At 38.7% G+C, this 19,201-nt stretch overlaps 1 protein-coding gene across 1 annotated transcript in view; it reads left to right on the forward strand.

Annotated features, from left to right (window-relative positions):
• The window catches only part of NLGN1 (neuroligin 1), a 649,952-nt gene that overhangs the window by 12,825 nt on the left and 617,926 nt on the right, over positions 1-19,201 (forward strand). Inside the window, exon 2 of the mRNA XM_055307675.1 lies at positions 4,512-5,323. Coding sequence (XP_055163650.1) covers positions 4,831-5,323 — 493 coding nt within the window. The 5' untranslated portion in view covers positions 4,512-4,830. The remainder of the gene's footprint in view (positions 1-4,511; positions 5,324-19,201) is intronic.

Genomic DNA, 19,201 nt, shown 5'->3' on the forward strand with positions numbered 1-19,201 from the left:
GCTTGCCTCAGACAAGTCACTTAGCACTTTTGAACCTTGTTTTCTCTTTTGTGAAATAGAGAAAATAGTCTACGAGGATGAATTGTTTTTAGGGTTTAAGATTATAATTTGCAGCTATGTGAATCATTTATAACTGTTTAATTTGTAATTGAGATTATAATTTATGACTATGTGAGTAACTTCCAGCTATTTCCCTAGGAGCAATGGATCTATGTTCTGTAATTTGTTATTTGCAGTGACTTTATAGTACATAACAATGGTAAAGAACAACAATCAATTGTATGGCACTGGGCAAGCTCCACACCACTCTGGTGAGAAGTCCGTACCTGCTGAGGTTTGCCTGAATTATATAAGGATTGTCAAATAGATTTTATTGTGGATATGAAGTATTACTAAGAAAACAAAATTCTTGGCCTTGAGTAAGAAATTCAGTAGTGAGGGGAGCTGGGTTCAACAATAAAACAAATAAAAAAAAACAAAGCAAGATAGAAAATAAATAGGTAACACTTTTTTGAAAGACACATAGGAGGCTCCGTCAAGTTGAGTTAGTTACAAACTTCGTGCTGGTTCCCACTTCCCCACTCATCATTTATTTGTTGAACACATGTCACATTTCAACATGCATTAGAGACAATTTTTTTTTTTTTTTACTGTGATTTATCCCTTTAAAGTATTATAACTCCTTGGGAGCAAAAACTCAACTGTACTCTCAGAACATCAAGCACAATAGCTTATATGTTGTAGATATCCAATAAATGTTTGTTGAGTGAATAGAAGATTGGATGAATGTGCCACCACCATGATTATGTGAAGTTCCAGGAAGTTCTCTACTCTCTCCAGCATCATCTCTTTGGTCTGGGTTACTCAGGAACAAACTAGTTCCAGTGATTATAATGAATGAATATAAGTGAGATAATCTATTGCCATTTTTGATGCCTTTTTAAAATATTATTTATGTTTAATTTAATTTTTTCTTGGTGGGACCACACATGCTGCAATCCAAAGGGGGAAATTTTTTGGACTCGTACTTGTGCAAACTGAAATATCTGACAGAGCTAGTCCTGTATGATTTGATAGGTTCCCCTCCTTCTCTGGCCTGCTGAATAAGGTTTTCTGATCTTGTTATTTTAATACATTTATTATAAAATATTTCAAACACATGGAAAAATACACTTGCATAATGAAGATGTAGTTGTGTGTGTGTGTATGTGTGTGTCACCTGACACTGTCAAATCTTAGATTTATAAAACTTGCTATAGTTAATTAATTATGGTCTTTTAAGGCCTCACCACAGGTTATCAATCGTAGTGCCAATTAATTAATTACCAGTTAATTAATAGCATTAATTAATTAACTGCTTGAGTAATTTCATACACTTCTCTCCTTATCCAGGAATGACAAGTATTCTTTTACTACATATTTATGAGATCTGTGAATAATATATAGCTTCATTTTGCATATTTTATGCTTTATTTAAATAACATTTTACTATCTCTGATCTGCAACTCACTTTTTTTAGAGATGTTATTTATTTATTCATGAGAGACACAGAGACACAGGCAGAGGGAGAAGCAGGCTCCCTGTGGGGAGCCCAGTGCGGGACTCGATCCCAGGACCCAGGGATCACACCCTGAGCCAAAGGCAGACGCTCAACCGCTGAGCCACCCAAGCATCACTGCAACTCACTTTATTTAAAACTTTCGAGATTTATCTAAGTTGACATATTTAGGTCTGGGTCCTTTATTTCCACTGATGTATAGAATTCTAATTTGTGAATATATCGTAATTCGTTTATCAATATCTATTAATGGGCATTTAGGCTATTACAAAGTTGGAATTTTTTGTTACCTATCATTACTTTGGCATAACCTTGTGTAAACACATATGAACAACCAATCGCTGCATTTGATGTAAAACAAAAAGGTAGAAAATGTAAAGCAAAAAAGGTAACAAAATGAAACCTAAACTTTCAGTAAGAACAGGGTAATCCATTTAAATTTCTGTTTCTATGAAATTGTTGGAGTATTTACTTAGACTCTGTGCTTCTGAAGGAACATAAAACACTTTTGCAATTCAATTTTAAGTGCACTAGGATCAATTTTTTAAAAAGTGTTAATTGTGCAGTGAGAGACTGTTACCAGGTGCACTGATCAAGAGGACAGCTTTTAAATCAGATGCCAGTGGGCTCCTATTGATTCACTGAGAGACCTCGGGCAGGGTGTTTAACTTCTTTAAGTCTCAGTTCCTCTCAGTAAAAAGTGGGTAACTCTTGAACCCATGTTATAGGGTTATTGCAAATGAGATGTAAATGCATAAAGCTAAGGGTTTGGCGTACAGTTATAAAGCACCTTAAATAAATAGGAAAAAAAATCTGCCAACAAATTTGAGAGACTGTATATTTAGACATATATATATATATACATATATGTGTGTGTATGTATATATATATGTGAAGACATATATAGACTTATTTACATAAATATTTAAAATGTCATTAATTTAAGCAAGCCATATTTTTACATTTGACTCAGACAACTGTTATTATTATAACAAAAATCTCTGAAAAATCTTTGGGATCAATACTATAATTCCCCATCCAAGTGAGCCAGCGTAAAATGGGACATTTTTGTGACCTCATTTTTGTAACGTTATTAGAATTAGAAAATTCACCATGGCACGCAGAATTCTAATTCTTCACAACCTGTGTTAAACAAAGTATCACATCAGTGGGAGACAGGAGCCCCTTTCTTTTTAACACGGCTAAGGCTTGCGAGTACAAAAAGGAGCATTATTTTGTTAATAATGAAACAAGTACTTTTTATTACGAATAAGATACCAAATGTCTAAAGAAGGAACTTGCGGAAATCACTGTACTTGGAAATTGGGCTGAATGAAAAAGGGTGATGAGACTTTTAAGGTGCCACCACAGGGACTCTACTCTGGGTGTCAACATGATGCTTTTTAACACCAAAACGTGACTAGGAAAGACAGTCATGCTGTGGCCCACTGTGATTCTGCACAAGAATACGTATAGTGTCCTCTTAACAGAAATGGGTTTGTGTAGCTAAATCCTCAGTCCATCCTGGAGTGCCAAGGCAGGAATGGGCTGGGTCTAAGCCTGTCTTTTGTATGTTAATGAGCTTTCACAGCAAAGGTTTATGAATTAACACAGAAGGAAGGATTCTTGAAGAAAGACATTTATCTCCTTATTGCCTTTTGTGATGGATTGTTCAGAGCTAAAGGAACACCGGGCCTGAACCAAATCTCCTGCTGCCCTATATAGTTTGTACAATCTCTTTTTCAATAACACCAAGTCAGGGCCGCCCCACTGCCAGACCAGCACTTCTTCAGGAATCTTCTCATAATATGACAGGGATAGAACCATCTGTAATACAAATCAACACTATTATTTTCAAAGTAAGCACTTTAAAAGGTTGCTTGAACAAGAAAAGATGAATTTGCCGAGTTGCATGCTATCTTGGAGTTAAAGTAGGAACACACCGTGAATTGCATTGCCCTGAGTGTTACGTTTTATCCTGATGCGTTTTAAGCTGAACTGGGTAAACAGTATAAGATGTTCCATTAGTGTTAATATGCAAGATGCAGTGATTAGGTATGATTATTTTCTGAAACTACTGCCCTCTGTTTTTTTATTGTTCCTTTGATCTCTAGCGGGTAGAGAAAACAAAATTTGTAACTTAAAATATATTATCTTTGATGTAGAAATTAATTTTCGTGTTGCAGATTTACTGATTTGTGAAATGCTATCACTAGATGGTAAAAAAAAAACTTTAGTCTGCAAAAAATGATGCCACTTTCTATTTCTTTTTCAAAATTTGTCTAAAGCCATTTTATCTTTTAAAGTCTTGAATCTTAATTTAGGGTAAGGGACCTATATCCAATGACTTGATGCAAACTTTTGAGAAACAGCAAGGAGGTCGAACTTACAAGATATTTGCACTTAAATGATCATAGCTGAACTCGGATTAATTTTTTTATTCTAGCGTTAGTTTTGTTTTCTTCTATATAGCATAGGATTGGGGTCTTTTTGTTGTATATATCTCCACTCTTACAGTTTGTCTACATTCCACTAATTTCCTACTGATAATTTTCAAAAGATTTTTCTGCTTTGAGATTCTAATTTTTAGTATGTGTGCTGATTAATTCTGTGGTTCCTTGTGATTGAAGACTGTCAATAAAAGGGCAATTTCACATATAACCTTCAGCATTTTGAAAAGATGGTGTACTGTGAAATGCTCCTGAAACCGTATATTTTGACAAGGTCCGCTTCCACTTAAACGTGTATAAAGTCAGCGGGCAAGTTTCTCAATAATGTAATAATCAGTTATTTCACTTGTCATCTCACATCAAGCCGTCATTTTCCTATGGTAGCTTTTAACTTACCTGACTCTAGCTGCTGTGTATGTATTTCTGTAGCTTGTAAAACATCTAGTTATCGCTCTGTCTATTTTAGCTTGTTCGTTCTAATGATTTATTTTCATTTTCTTTAGGATGCAGACCTGCCGCTAACTGGATTTGATTTATAAGAGGGGAATCTACAGTCAATGGCCACTCTTGTCACGTTGCTACTATGGAAAACAGAATGGTCAATAGGATATGGTCTGATAAATAGTGATGATTGAAGATGTTACTTCAATCCATGTGAAATCGATGGGAGATACTGGCTGCGTAAAGAGCTTTCTGAGCTTTTCTTGACGAGCTTGACTTGAAGAAGTCAGAGGTGTGAGCTACCACTATACAGTCTTCTCAAGCGGATACAAATACCTTTGCCTCGCTGAAACCAGACAACTACACAACTAATGTGGGACCATGGCACTGCCCAGATGCATGTGGCCAAATTATGTTTGGAGGGCAATAATGGCATGCTTGGTACACAAGGGATCGGGTGCCTCATTGACTCTCTGCGCGTTGGGATGTTTGCTGCAGGCTGCCCATGTGCTTTCACAAAAATTGGATGATACAGACCCACTGGTGACCACCAACTTCGGCAAGATAAGAGGGATTAAGAAGGAGCTCAATAACGAAATTTTGGGACCTGTGATTCAATTTCTTGGGGTTCCGTATGCAGCCCCACCAACAGGGGAACATCGTTTTCAGCCTCCAGAACCACCATCTCCCTGGTCAGATATCAGGAATGCGACTCAGTTTGCTCCTGTGTGTCCCCAGAATATCATTGACGGCAGATTGCCAGAAGTCATGCTTCCTGTGTGGTTTACTAATAACTTGGATGTGGTTTCATCATACGTACAAGACCAGAGCGAAGATTGCCTATATTTAAACATATACGTTCCAACTGAGGATGGTGAGTTTACTGCAGGAAAAGCAGGGAGATAAATTTATATTTTCTTTTATATTCTAAGTTCTAACGATATTGATTCACGTGTACTGGTAGCATGCATGGCTTTTCCTGTTGGCATGTAGACATATTTTACATGCTTGCATGCCGCTCTTTTTGTTTATGTGTGTTAGTGTATCTGTTCTTATTTTTTTCCTGTGCCTACTCATTTTTTTTCCTCCACAGCACGTATATTTAGGTAGAAATGGGTTCCTAATTTCCATTTCCTACCGAATGACTTCTGAGAAGATGCATCAACATGTCTCCATTGCATGTGCAGGCTCAACGAATCGGGGATCTTTCGCACTCAGTAAATGCAGGAGCATATTAAGTTAGATAGTGGTGTTGCATGTTCCGGCGGTCTGTGATGGAGCGCCATGTTATTTTCTAGTCTTCTATTCATTTTTCAGTAAAAAGAATATCCAAGGAATGTGCCAGAAAACCCGGCAAGAAAATATGTAGAAAAGGAGGTATGTATAAAAGTGGAAATAAAAAATGGGGGAAAAGCTTGCAGAGGAAGAAGATATTCTCCCTCAGGATGATTTGCTGATGCTGGGAAGTGAATGGCTAGGTGATATTTGGAATTTCTTGAAGCCTGTCAAGGAACAGAAAGATGATGAAGGAGAGCTGTAGCTGAGTAGATAATGTTGACGAAGCTCATTGGTGGTGCCTTGTGTGCTGGTGCTGGTGGCATCAACAGGAATTGAATCTCTGCTCTGAGTTGGTGTTTAGAGGAAAAGATACTCAGGCTATGACACTACCCGCAAGGAACCCAAATGATGCTGCCTTGCCAACTGGTTGACTTTTTCTCTGAACCTTGTTCTCCAGATAGTGATTTCTGTTCCTCTTAAAACTGATCAGTTCAGTCACAAACCTAGTTTTTTGCCTCTTTATTCTTAGCTACTTGTGAATGCCCTATGAACTTTCTCATATCGGGGTAAATTTGCCATAACTGCTGGGCGATTACCGTTATTAAGTAGTAGTATTTTCCCCCCAGATAGTCTATATTTTCAGTTCCTCTTCCAGAAAAGAATGAGATTTTGCAGATTTTTATCCTAAATATTTACAGTCTTAAAATTACTTTAACATTTTTGTATTTATGTTAAACAATTTAAAACATAGGGAAGAACATGATTCAGAAGCTACAATTAAATCAACCTTCAAATCATCCTCTAGCCAGATTGAGCAAATGTAGACACTGACAGCTGCAAGCTTGCATCTGAATGTAGCTTGTCCACACTCCATTTTTATATAACATCCAGTAAATCACTCACAGGAGAGTATGATTTTCTATGGCAGTAAATCATCTAAGTGTTATTTTGACCTTATTCATAACTTTGTAGAATTTCCAATCTTCATACAGAAGTCATATTAATATTCTAGTGCTGTACATTCTATCTCTCTTTGCACTTCTCATCTGGCTGGACCAAGTCAGATTTCATTACAACATCCTTGTGGGGCAGGGAGTGTCTAAACTGTTCTGTTTTACGAGGATCGCATTATATGGAAAAGCTTCATACAACAGAATTCTCAACTGCCGATCAGAGTATTTGCATTAAATTGAGTTTTGTTTGGTTTTGTTTTTATTTTTATTTCTTGGGCCATACTAGTAGAATGGGATTTGACCTTTGTTTTATTATTGATGCTGCAATTTGGGTTCAAAGCACACTCTACTTGAGAAGATGGATATAGAGGGAACAAAGTGTTTTAAACGACTAGAACATAGTCTCTTGTTTTTCCCCAAATGAGAATAACTGCAGTAATTTACATTCCTTCAACTAATGTACAGTACTGCAGTGGTTATTATTATGCAGCTTATCAAGCATGTGTAATTAGCTAAGTGACTTTCACCTCCTATCACAAAGATGTTGATTCACAAAGTCATAAATAAAGATGCTATTGAAGAATGTATAAATAGAGCATAATACATGAAAATATGTACAATCAAGGAAATGAGGATACCAAAAAGGTAAGCTAGTAAGCGAGAAAGTGACCTTTCCTCTCATATAACTTCAAGGGAAAATAGCTTCATTAGAAAATTCTTTTTCATTGTTCTTTGGATTGTTGGTTCCATCGGCTGTATGAGAGAGTTGGCAAAGAGGTGTGTTAGGCTGTGCTATTTACTTTGGCAAACTTTGAATTAATTTCTAATTAGCTTGAGGATAAAATGTGTAGATACTTCAGTCTGTGTGGTGTATAGTCTAAATCTATTGTGTTTTTATGTTAAGCAGCTTAAAAAATTATTTTGCATGGGTATTTAATATATACTATTATTATTAAATAATTTTTGTTCATCTACTAGCTATTTGTATGTTACCCCAAAGTCTAAATAACAAAGATTTTAAATGTAACTTTCTATATAAATGGCTTATTTAAAACTAAACAAAACTAAAGTTTAGAGCTTGACTTTAAGCAGAGGTGTAACTTTTTTTTCCCCCCCAAACTTTTAACTTTTTTTTTCTTCTCGATCATAGAGAGTCTTTTTTGGTCACCTCAAGAAATCATATTATTCTAATTCAAGAAAATACTGGTCATTTAATATCTACACAGATAGCAACATCTATTGCATATGGATTATAAATTCTTCAACAGAATTCTAGAAGTTTATAAATGATGATTCAGGAACTATAAGAATAGGTGTGTTGCATGTTACAGGTGTTAAAGATATTTTCATTTGTTATTATTTATCTTTTTTTTAAAATTGCGGGTGGTCACCTTCTGAGGCAGATGAACCCCCACCCCATGCCAACTACACTAAAATCTGCGCTTACTGTGTAAATCCAAAACTATTTCTTAATTGCCTAAATCATGTACTCTTCAAGGGAGTCAGTAATGAATGAAACAAAGATCCTTCTTCCTGCGGAACTTACTGCATTCAAGTAAATTTACAAAGAACAAACCATTTTCTCCAGTTTTGTCTGTGTAACAGGAACAAATCTTTTACTTCCTCCAAGAGATGCCTTGCTATAGTATTTTTTTTGATTTATTAATTGAGAGAGAGAGAGAGAGAGAGAGTGAGTGGAAGGGGCAGAAGGAGAGAGAGAATCTCAAACGGACTCCGTGAACAGCTTGGAGCCAGAAATGGGGCTTGATCTCATGACCCTGAGATCAGGAACTGAGCTGAAACCAAGAGCTGGATGCTTCACCGACTGTCCCCACTCAGGCACTCTGCCTTGCTATAGTTTCAAAATAGAGCTTTTATAATATTTTCCTGTGCAGTTGAAGAAAAAAAAAAACATTTTTATCAATAGGCTTCCTCTCATTTAAAAGAGGTCCCAGTTGCACTTTTCAATCTATCTTTTTATATTTCCCATGATAGTTTTAGCCATATGTTAATTACTCTCTAGATATTTCTTCAGGGTTTTATCCTTGCAAAATTGAAAGATGAGTGCTTAAAATGGGATGACGATATCAACACCGGGCCAGATAGGCAGATAACATGTGACTGAAACTGAAATTTGGATGTAGAAAAGATATTACTATTTATTTTATAAATAAGAAAGTAGGTTCTGGGGTTAAGTGTTCTGACCTGGTTTCTATTGCTAGTAAGTGGTAGTTAGGTTTGGTCCTAGTTCTTGCTAATATTAGATGCATTACCATAATGTTACATTACCTCTTCTAGAGATTTCTATAGCAGAGGCTCATATCTCTCTACCTTCTTGATCTCCCTTTCTTTTTTTTCCCCCTCTTAAATATATTGTGAATTCTTTTTATTCTCCTGTTGACTCTATTTTAAATGGATTTAATGCTTGCTTTAATTGAATTGGGTCAAGTCCACGGTAGCAAATGATTTCCAGAAAACATGTTAATATCCTTTTTGTGAATATTCTAAAATCCTACAGATAATTTTCTTATTGTCTAGACCAAGATCCCAACATATCTCTCCTGGCTACTATGAGGAATAGCTTTAATTTGCTTATGTTTCATTTTGTTTCTCTAGTTTGCTGTCTTGTGAGAGTTGCCAACAAACAGAAGAGTGGTCAAATATTAGGCAATAAACATGAGAAGGAGGAACAAGGGACCCAGAGAATCCACAAACAAATTGATTGGCTCATGGATGCCCTAGAGTTGTGTAGCTTTGTGTTTCTCCCGCACTTTGACTACTATTTGCATATAGCTCTTTTGAGATGAATACAGAATTGATTTTCATGTCTGCAGTGGTGAGAAATTGCTAACCTACTTTTTTCATATACCCCAATTTTTAATGTACAGAAAGTTAGAGTGAATCTTAATAGTTGGCTCTTGCATAATTTTTTACTTCTTGAGCATTTCATTCTTGATTTTCATGAACTATTTTACACTTACATTCTCTGTTTAGTAGTCTTTTCCTGAGATAATATGGAATTCATTCAAGAGCCTTTCCACAACGTTAGGGTCTATCTGGTTGTTTGTTGAACACAGACACTGATTTTTTCCCCTGATTAGTTGCGTATAACAATACTCTTTCCACTGTTAATGTGTGTAAAAGGAGATTATGTTCCATAGTGCCCATCCTTTTTGCTTACACATTTTTAACCAATTTATCCATCTAACAAATATTTATTGAGTCCTTACTCTGTGCTGATGATATTAATGCTCTAGGATCCAGAGATAACAGCAGAAAAAAAAAAAAAAAGTCCTTAACATCCTGGAGCTTACATCTAGTGTGTGGAGACTAATTGTAGAAAATAAACAAAATCAACAGCTAAAGTTAAGAAGATGAGAAATCATCAACAGAGTATGGAGGTTCAAGAGTGCTGGAGTGAAGGATGACGGTAATTTTAAATAAGATATTTAGCATAGTCTTCATTCCAACGAAGACCTGAAGGAGATGAAATGGATATCTGGAGAAAGAGCAGAGTAAAGAGCTAGAACAAAGGCATTAAAGGTGAGAGTCTGCATTGTGTAGGTAGGGAACAACCAGCACTATAGTATATCTGGAAAGGGTAAAGGGAGAGAGGCAGTGAGATTCAGAATGATCTGACTTTTTATTAAAGAGGTCATGCCCCCACAGCAAAGGAGTCAGTGAACAAAATGAAAAGGTAACCTACTGAATGGGAAAAGGTATTTGCAAATGATAGATCTGATAGGGGTTAATATTTAAAATATATAAAAAACTGGCAACTCAACACCAAAACACACACACACACACACACACACACACACACACACACACATGCAAAACACAGCCCAAATAATACAATTTAAAAATGGCAGCCGCACCTGAAAAGACATTTTCCAAAGAAAAGATACAGATGGCCAACAGACACATGAAAAAAATGCTCAACATCACTGATCATCAGGGAAATGCAAATCACAACCACAATGAGGTGTCACCCTATACCTGTCAGAGTGGCTAGTATCAAAGAGACAAGAAAGGACAAGTGTTGGCAGGGATTGTAGTGAAAAAGGACCCCTTGTGCACTGTTGGTGGGGATACAAATTGGCACAGCTACCGTGGAAAACAGTATGGAGTTTCCACCAAAGAAATTTAAAACAAAACTATCATACGATCCAATAATTTTACCACTGAATTTACCCAAAGAAAACCAAAACACTACTTCAAAAAGACATATAAACCCTATGTTTATTGTAGCATTATTTAAAATAGCTAAGATATAGAAGCAACCTGAGTCCATAGATGGATGAGTGGATAGAGAAGATGTGAGAGATATGTGTACGTATATATGAAGCCATATTACTCAGACATGAGAAATAACGAGATCTTGCCATCTAGAGTAATATTAAGAGGACTGGAAGAAAAAAAGAAAAACAATGGACACTGAAAAAGTGTTATGTACGAGATGGGAGGTAAACCAAGATTTCTGTTGTTGTTGTTGTCTTAGAAACTAGGAAAATACATCAAAACAGTGATGACAGAGTGATCATCTCTACCAGAGGAACTTTTGTGGGGTATATGGGTCTGACCGCTGGAGTGGGTCTAAGAGAAAATAGGAGATTTGGAGTCTGTGAGCATAAATGACTATTTTAAGAAGTCTTGCAATAAGAAGGATCAGGGAAAAAATGGGAATGTAAGGAAAATAGGTTGTTTTGTTGCTGTAGGCTAAGATGAAAGACATAAAGACATGCTTGTATAGTAGAAAGGGAACAATGAAAAATATTGAAGATGATAGACTGCTAGAATGACATTTTTATAGAAAGATGGGATTTGGTGCACAGTTGGGGGCTTTGGGTTAAAAAGAGCATAAACAGATAATTTAAATTAACAATGCTAAGAAGAGCACATGAGTAGAAATCCATGGGTAGAAGTGGTAGTGGGATTCTGTTTTCATCTGATTGTTTTTATTTTGTTTGATGTGTGATATTAAGGGGAATGGAGATAGATTTAACATTGGTGAGCTCTTAGTTTGTTCTAGAATAAGCGCTTGGCTGGCTCAGTCAGTAGAGCGGGAGACTCTTGATCTTGGGGTTGTGAGTTCAAGCCACACATTGGGTGTAGAGATTACTTAAAAAAACTTAAAAAAATTTGTCCTAGAATTTAGCATTATTAATTTAATATGACAATCTTCTGAGTTTTATTTTTATTTTTTTTTACCATGTTAGAAATGCAGACATGGAGGACCAAAGAAGTTAAGTATCTTGTCTAAAGTTAAATACTTTGTTGGTGCCCAGTTATATTTCCTCTGAGGTGACTATTTGTGAACAGGGAATGAAAACCATACAACAGCAACAGCAACGATCTGTTTGTGTGGGGTCCCAGGTGGAAGAGAAAATGAAACTGGTGGTCAGTTTGCTAATAGAAAAAAAAATCATTATATATTGGAATGATGACCACATCTGCTTCATTTGGGGGTTTGAAGATGAATGGGAAACCAGATTGCACCAAAGATTTGGCTCCATATTTGAATTAGGAGCCTTGGACACACGTGGTTAAGTCTTCTAAAAGCTAAACAGTTTAACTTGGAACTCTGAAATGAAGTAGATCTAAAGGGTTGTAAAGTTTTAAAAGAACAGCATCAATTGTGCCATTGTTTGCTGACAGGCAGAGAGAGTCCTCTGAAGCAGATGATTAAAAGACCATTATAGTTGTCCAACTCAATTTTTCCAGAGAATAAATACCTTTTTTTTCTTATAGAAACTGGACTTGAAGTCGAAAACATTTAAGACTTATGTTACCAGCAAAAAGAGTTATGCCACAAAATAAATCCTGCGTAGAAACTGCTTTTCTTTTCCCTCTCCAATGTATAAAAAAATAATATCTTTTCTGTATGTATTGTTTTCACATCTAGGACATGCTACTGGCTTAGTGATTATGACAAAATTATTGCTTTAAATCATTTCTGTATTACTTAGCATTACAGATTTTGTTGATCATCTTTTGGCTTTTAAGATTTCTCCTGTGAATGTTTTCTTTTTCCTTCCTGTCCTGGTAGCACGTGCTGAAATAGTCTAGGAAGTGACCAATTTCAAAAGTCACACCAGCCTATAAATTCGCTAGTGCAGTCATACGAACTCATTCTAGATTTGATGATCTTAAATTTCTGGACTAGATGGGGATGCATACATTCGAATAGTAAATTTTCATACAACCATTTGGAAGAGGACCGAGTGCTTCATGTAACATTTCCTGTATTAGTTTCCTACGGCTGCTGTAAGGAACTGCACAAAATGCGTGGCTTAAAATAACAGATTTAGTGTCTCACGGTCCTGGAGTTGAGAGGTCCAGAATCGAGGAGTTGACAGGGATAATGATTCCTGGAGCTTTTGAAGGAGGATCTCCTGGCCTCTCTCTGAGCTGCTTTCTGGTGTTGCCCAAGGTCCGGGGCATTCCTTGGCTTGTGGATGCATCACTCTGATTCCGCCTCTGTTACTACAGGACTTTCTTCCCTGTGTGTCTCCCATGTCTCTGCGTCTTCACATGGCTTTCTTGTAAGACACCAGTGACAGCATTTATGGCCCATCTTAATCCAGTATGACCTTATCTTTTTTTTTTTTAATATGTTAGTATTTTTTTTAATTTTTTTTTTATTTGCTTATGATAGTAACAGAGAGAGAGAGAGAGAGAGAAAGAGAGGCAGAGACACAGGCAGAGGGAGAAGCAGGCTCCATGCACCGGGAGCCCGACGTGGGATTCGATCCCGGGTCTCCAGGATCGCGCCCTGGGCCAAAGGCAGGCGCCAAACCGCTGCGCCACCCAGGGACCCCCAGTATGACCTTATCTTAATTACATTTTCAAAGCCTCTGTTTCCAAATAAGGTCATCGTGTTACTTTGCTAGCGTTGCCCTAACAAAGTATCCTGAACTGCATGTCTTAAACCACAGAAGATTTTTGCTTATAGTTCCGGAGGCTGGAAGTCTGAGATCAAGATGTTGACAGGTTGATTCCTTCTGAAGGCTGGGAGGAGGAATCTGGTCTAGGTCTCCCTCCTTGGGCTTACAGATGACTGTCTTCTCTTTGTGTCTCTGCACACGACATTCTCCCTGTACGTGTGTCTGTGTCAAACTATCCCCTTTAAAAATCCGTTTATTAAACTGAGGTACAATTGATATATAACCCTACATTTGTTTCAAGTGTACAATGTAATGATTTGATATTTCTTCGTATTGTGAATTGATCACCATACCAAGTCTAGTTCCCATCATCTCCATGCATGGTGACAATTTTTTTAAGATTAACTCTTAGCAACTTTCAAGTGTGAAAGACAGTATTATTAACTGTAGTCATCAGCTATTACATCCCCATGACTTACTGGAAGTTTATACCTTCTGACCTCCTTCACCCATTTTGTCCATCCCTCACCTCCACCTCTGGTAATCACCAATCTCTTCTCTGTATCTCTAAAGCTGTTTTGATTTGTTTGTTTGTTTGTTAAATTCCATGTATAAGTAAGATCATACAGTATTTGTCTTTCTCCCTTTGGACTTATTTCACTTAGCACAATGCCCTTAGGATCCATTCATTTGTTAGAAATAGCAAGATTTCATTCTTCTCTATGGCTGAATAGTACTCCCGTGTGTGTGTGTGTGTGTGTGTGTGTGTGTGTGTGTGTGTATCACATTTTCTTTGTCCATTTAACCATCGATGGACACTTGCGTTGTTTCCATATCTGGGCTGTCGTAAATAATACTGCAGTGGACATAGAGGTGCATAGACCTTTTCCAATTTTCATTTCTTCAGATACATACTCAGAAGCAAGAATTACTGGATTGTGTGGTAGTTCTATTTTTTTCAGGAGCTCTCTTACTGTTTTCCATAGTGGCTGTGCCATTTATATTCCCACCAACAGTGCATGATGGTTCTGTTTTCTCTACATTCTCAACAATACTTGTCATTTCTTGTCTTTTTTATACTACCCACTCTGACAGGTGTCAGGTGATATCTCATTGTGGTTTTCAATTGCATTTTCCTGATGATCAGTGATGTTGAACATCCTTCCATGTACTTGTGAGCCATCTGTATGTCTTCTCTGGAGAAATACCTATTCAGAGTCTCTGCTCATTTTTAAGTTGGGTTGTTTGTTTTTTTTTTTTTTTTTTTTTTTTTTGCAATTGAGTTGCCAAATTACTCCTTTTTATAAGGACATCAATCAGATGGGGTACAGTCCATTCTAATGACCTCATCTTAACTAATTACATCTGTAAGGACTTCATTTTTAAGTAAAGTCACGTTTTGAGGTACTCACGGCTAGAACTTCAACATATGAATTTTAAGGTAACACAATTTATTCTGTAAGTCACATTCTGAGATTCTGGTTGGACATGAATTCTTTTTTTTTTTTTAGATTTTATTTATTTATTTGACAGAGAAAGAGTGCACAAGAAGGGGGAGTAGCAAACAGAGGGAGAGGGAGAAGCAGACTCTCCAATGAACAGGGAGCCCGATGCTGAGCTGGATCCCAGGAAGGCAGCTCAAGGAAGCTACTTAACTGACTGAGCCACCCAGGCATCCTCGGACTGAATTTTTGAGGAACACTAAGCACACTTCCAATTTCTTAAACTGAATCCCCAGAAAGATTTCAAAATGATGTTATCATTATACTCATTTTATATACGTTGAAAAATTATTACTTATTGAAGTTAAATAACTTACCCAAGGTCATATGGCTGCTCCTAAGAATGCTGGGACTCCTTTTCAAGTTAGAACTGAAATGTGAGGGATCCCTGGGTGGCTCAGCGGTTTAGCGCCTGCCTTTGGCCCAGGGCATGATCCTGGAGTCTCAGGATCGAGTCCTGCCTCAGGCTCCCGGCATGGAGCCTGCTTTTCCCACCTCCTGTGTCTCTGCCTCTCTCTCTCTCTCTCTCTCTCTCTCTCTCTCACACACAATCTGTCTATCATAAATAAATAAATAAATCTTTTTTTAAGAAAAAAGAACTGAAATGTGATATTCAGGCCCTTCAACAGAAATAGATTCTTTCTACTTTCCTGAGAAGTTCCTTTAATTTGTTTTTAAAGTATTTTTCTATCAAGATAGGATGCTATGCATTAGTTTAGATACTTTTAAATATGCAAGTGTTGGACTCTGTGACAAAAAGTTTCGGATTTTTTAACTTTCCTTGAATTTTAAACATTTTATCCAGATGGTTGCTTACATGCAAATATGGTTTTAGTACAATTAAGATCCTATCAATTTAATACTGTAGTAGCATTGGTTTTCAATACTGTTTCACTTGTCATATTTAGGCAATTGAACAAAGTTCTTTTTAAAATATATATATTTTTTAAATTTAAGACCTATTCCTTTGCTGTAATTCTGTTCAGCTGGTATCTGTGTAATGATAGCATTAGACCAATTTAATTATAGCCTTTAATTTTCATTAAAGCATGTAAAATGTTGCAAGAATTAGTTTTAAACAATGACAAAAAGAAATCTTAATAAAAGGAGTTGGGGATCACTGCAGCCATAGTTATGATTAGGAAAATCATAAAATCAACAGTCTTAATTTTCTGCTCCTCATTTCAGGACTAAAAAAAAAAAAAAGAAGAAGTTTTCATTTTTCCTTTCATCTCTTTTCTTTGAGGCAAAGACTTTTGGAGCAGTTAGGCCACAAAGGGAAATGGCTTGTTGTCGCTTAGTCTTAGGAGGGTGATACAAAAGCACTTTCTCTCTCTTCTATTTCTCTCCCGAAAGATTTTCTATTCTGTTTCTCCAAAAACAAAACAAAACAAAAAAACCTGCAGAGCTCCTCTTTTAGTATCTTCTTTCCAATTTTCCCAAATTGAAAGTGGAAGGAGGTTGAGGGGATAGAGGCATAACGAATGCAGGACAGGTATGACATGAGGACTAATGTAACCCTGCCCAGTGGATCAGAAGCCTCTGTAAAGAGAGCTATTCCCAGGAAAGGAAGAGGGAGGCCTGGGTAGAAACGCTAAGACCATGCATGCTTCTTCTGATCTGGATTCCTGGGCCTCTCAGGAATAGGTATGTCCCTGTGAAGGGGCTCTCCGGAAAGAGGGGTGCCTATGGCTAGGGCTAACTTTGCATTCCTGCTCAGTTCCCACTCACCATCTTCCCCCAGCTCATCGTCTTTCCAGGCCCTGAGCAGCTCAGGCCTCAGCTTCCACCAGGAGGAACTGATAGGAGTAACTTATAGGCCAGGCAGATCCCGAGGTTTCTGAGCTCCCTCTGAGCGAGGCAGCCAAGCAGCCCAGCAGTGCCCCTGTGGACCTGCCCCCAGGCTCCCACCCGCATCCCCACCCCCCACATTGTCACCCAACCCAACACCCCCAGGGCAGCTGGGCTTCCATTCCTTACACATATAGGCAAAGTCCACCTGTACTGCCCAGATACTATTTTTTTAAATTTTTATTTATTTATGATAGTCACAGAGAGAGAGAGAGAGGCAGAGACACAGGCAGAGGGAGAAGCAGGCTCCATGCACCGGGAGCCCGACGTGGGATTCGATCCCGGGTCTCCAGGATCGCGCCCTGGGCCAAAGGCAGGCGCCAAACCGCTGCGCCACCCAGGGATCCCGATACTATTTTTTTTTAAAGAGGGGGGGAAATGGGGTGGGGAGGAGATTTCCTTTGTTTAAAAAAAAAAGTTTGGAAGTCATTTATTTAGGGAATTAACTTTATTTCAAGGAAAACGGAAATATCTATAAATTTGAATTCTAAATAGAAATTTTTTTTCTATAATGATCATGTAAATTATTTTGTATTACAACTTGTTCTGAAAGCCCAGGGATGAGATATGAGTAGTTTTTCTGTTTTTATATTGTGAAGACCTTTGGCCACTTGTGCAGTATAGCAAAGGCGTTTTGAGGGGAAAAAACAAACAAACAATACCCTGTACAATGTTCACTGGGGCCTCAGACTGTTGTTAAGTAGAATCTTTGACTATCAGAGTGATGCCCTTCTCCCTTCCTTCCTCCCTTCCTTCCTTCCTCCCTCTCTTCCTTCCTTCCTTCCTTCCTTCCTTCCTTCCTTCCTTCCTCCCTCCCTCCCTCCCTCCCTCCCTCTCTTTCTTTTCTTTCTTTCTTTCTTTCTTTCTTTCTTTCTTTCTTTCTTTCTTTCTTTCTTTCTTCTTTCTTTCTTTCTTTCTTTCTTTCTTTCTTTCTTTCTTCTTTCTTTCTTTTTCTTTCTTTCTTTCTTTCTTTCTTTCTTTCTTTCTTTCTTTCTTTCTTTTCTTTTCTTCCTTTCCTTTCCTTCCTTCCTTCCTTCCTTCCTCACTTTCCTTCTCTTCCTTCCTCCCTTCCTTTCCCTTCTTTCCTTCCTCTCTTTCCTTCCCCTCCCTCCCTCCCTAGTGTTGTCTCTTTGCTCTGGTTTGTGCTCAATGTCCAGAAGGCACTGCCTCAAATTTCCTACCTGGATATTCCTTGTGTCTCTCTTGAGCCTACTGTAGGCAAAGGATCCATGTCCTGAACTACTGGAGGCTCGGTTGGACAGGACAGACACTTACTCTTCGCCCTCAGGGTGCTTCCTTTGCCACCTTAGCCCGCAGGTAACGGGAAATCAGACCTTCCGTTGGTGGCCATGTCAGTGAAAGTAAACGTGAAAAGTGAAAGTAAGCCTTATTTGTATTAAAATCTCCAAACAAAATGAGGAGCTGGCCCTTTCTGGGGGGTGGGGGGAGCGGAAGGTAATGATGCTGCTCTTTGGCACCGTGTGCCCTATAATAAAACATTTAATTAAATCTTTAAATGTCTGTGGAGCACAAAATATGCACATCAGAATAAAACACATCGGGCATAACCAAAACTATAATTATGTCAACCCTGTGCCTGAGCCCACCTTAGCTGCTCTGCCAAGAATCAGTGCTTTAAAACTTTCTATCCATCTGTTAAAAAAGAAAAAAAAAAGAAGCACCTGCATCGAACCTGTAGAAATCTCTGGCAAGGTTGGGGATGCTTTGGCCACTGACACGGCAGCTGCGGGGCCCCTGAGCCACGGGCTGGGCTTCTGCTGAGCGCGTCCTGGGCAGGCCCCGAGGTGGGCAGGGCCCCAGGTGCGCAGGGCGCCGAGGTGGGCAGAGCCCGGAGGTGTGCAGAGTCCCAGGTGCGCAGGCCCCGAGGTGGGCAGGGCCCCAGGTGCGCAGGGCCCCAGGTGCGCAGGGCCCCAGGTGGGCAGGGTCCCAGGTGCTCAGGGCCCCAGGTGCGCAGGCCCCAGGTGCGCAGGCCCCAGGTGCTCAGGGCCCCAGGTGCGCAGGGCCCCAGGTGCGCAGGGCTCCAAGGTGCGCAGGCCCCGAGGTGGGCTTCAAGGGCACCGGGGAGCTGCCCTCCGAGCACCTGCTAACGCTCTGGCGGTGGATGCAGGAGCAGGGAGGTGAGTGGCCTGGGCGGGGAGCGGGCACGAGGGGATACACGGCAGACGTGTCTGTGGCTCAGAGGTTTTGTGCTAGAAACTTGGGCCTGAGGTGGGCCCTCAGGAACAAATACTATAGGCCTGCGGTGTGTGGTGCGTGGGGC

This window comes from Nyctereutes procyonoides, unplaced genomic scaffold (assembly GCF_905146905.1).
Source record: "Nyctereutes procyonoides isolate TBG_1078 unplaced genomic scaffold, NYPRO_anot_genome, whole genome shotgun sequence".
In the NCBI taxonomy this organism is placed as follows: Eukaryota; Metazoa; Chordata; class Mammalia; order Carnivora; family Canidae; genus Nyctereutes; species Nyctereutes procyonoides.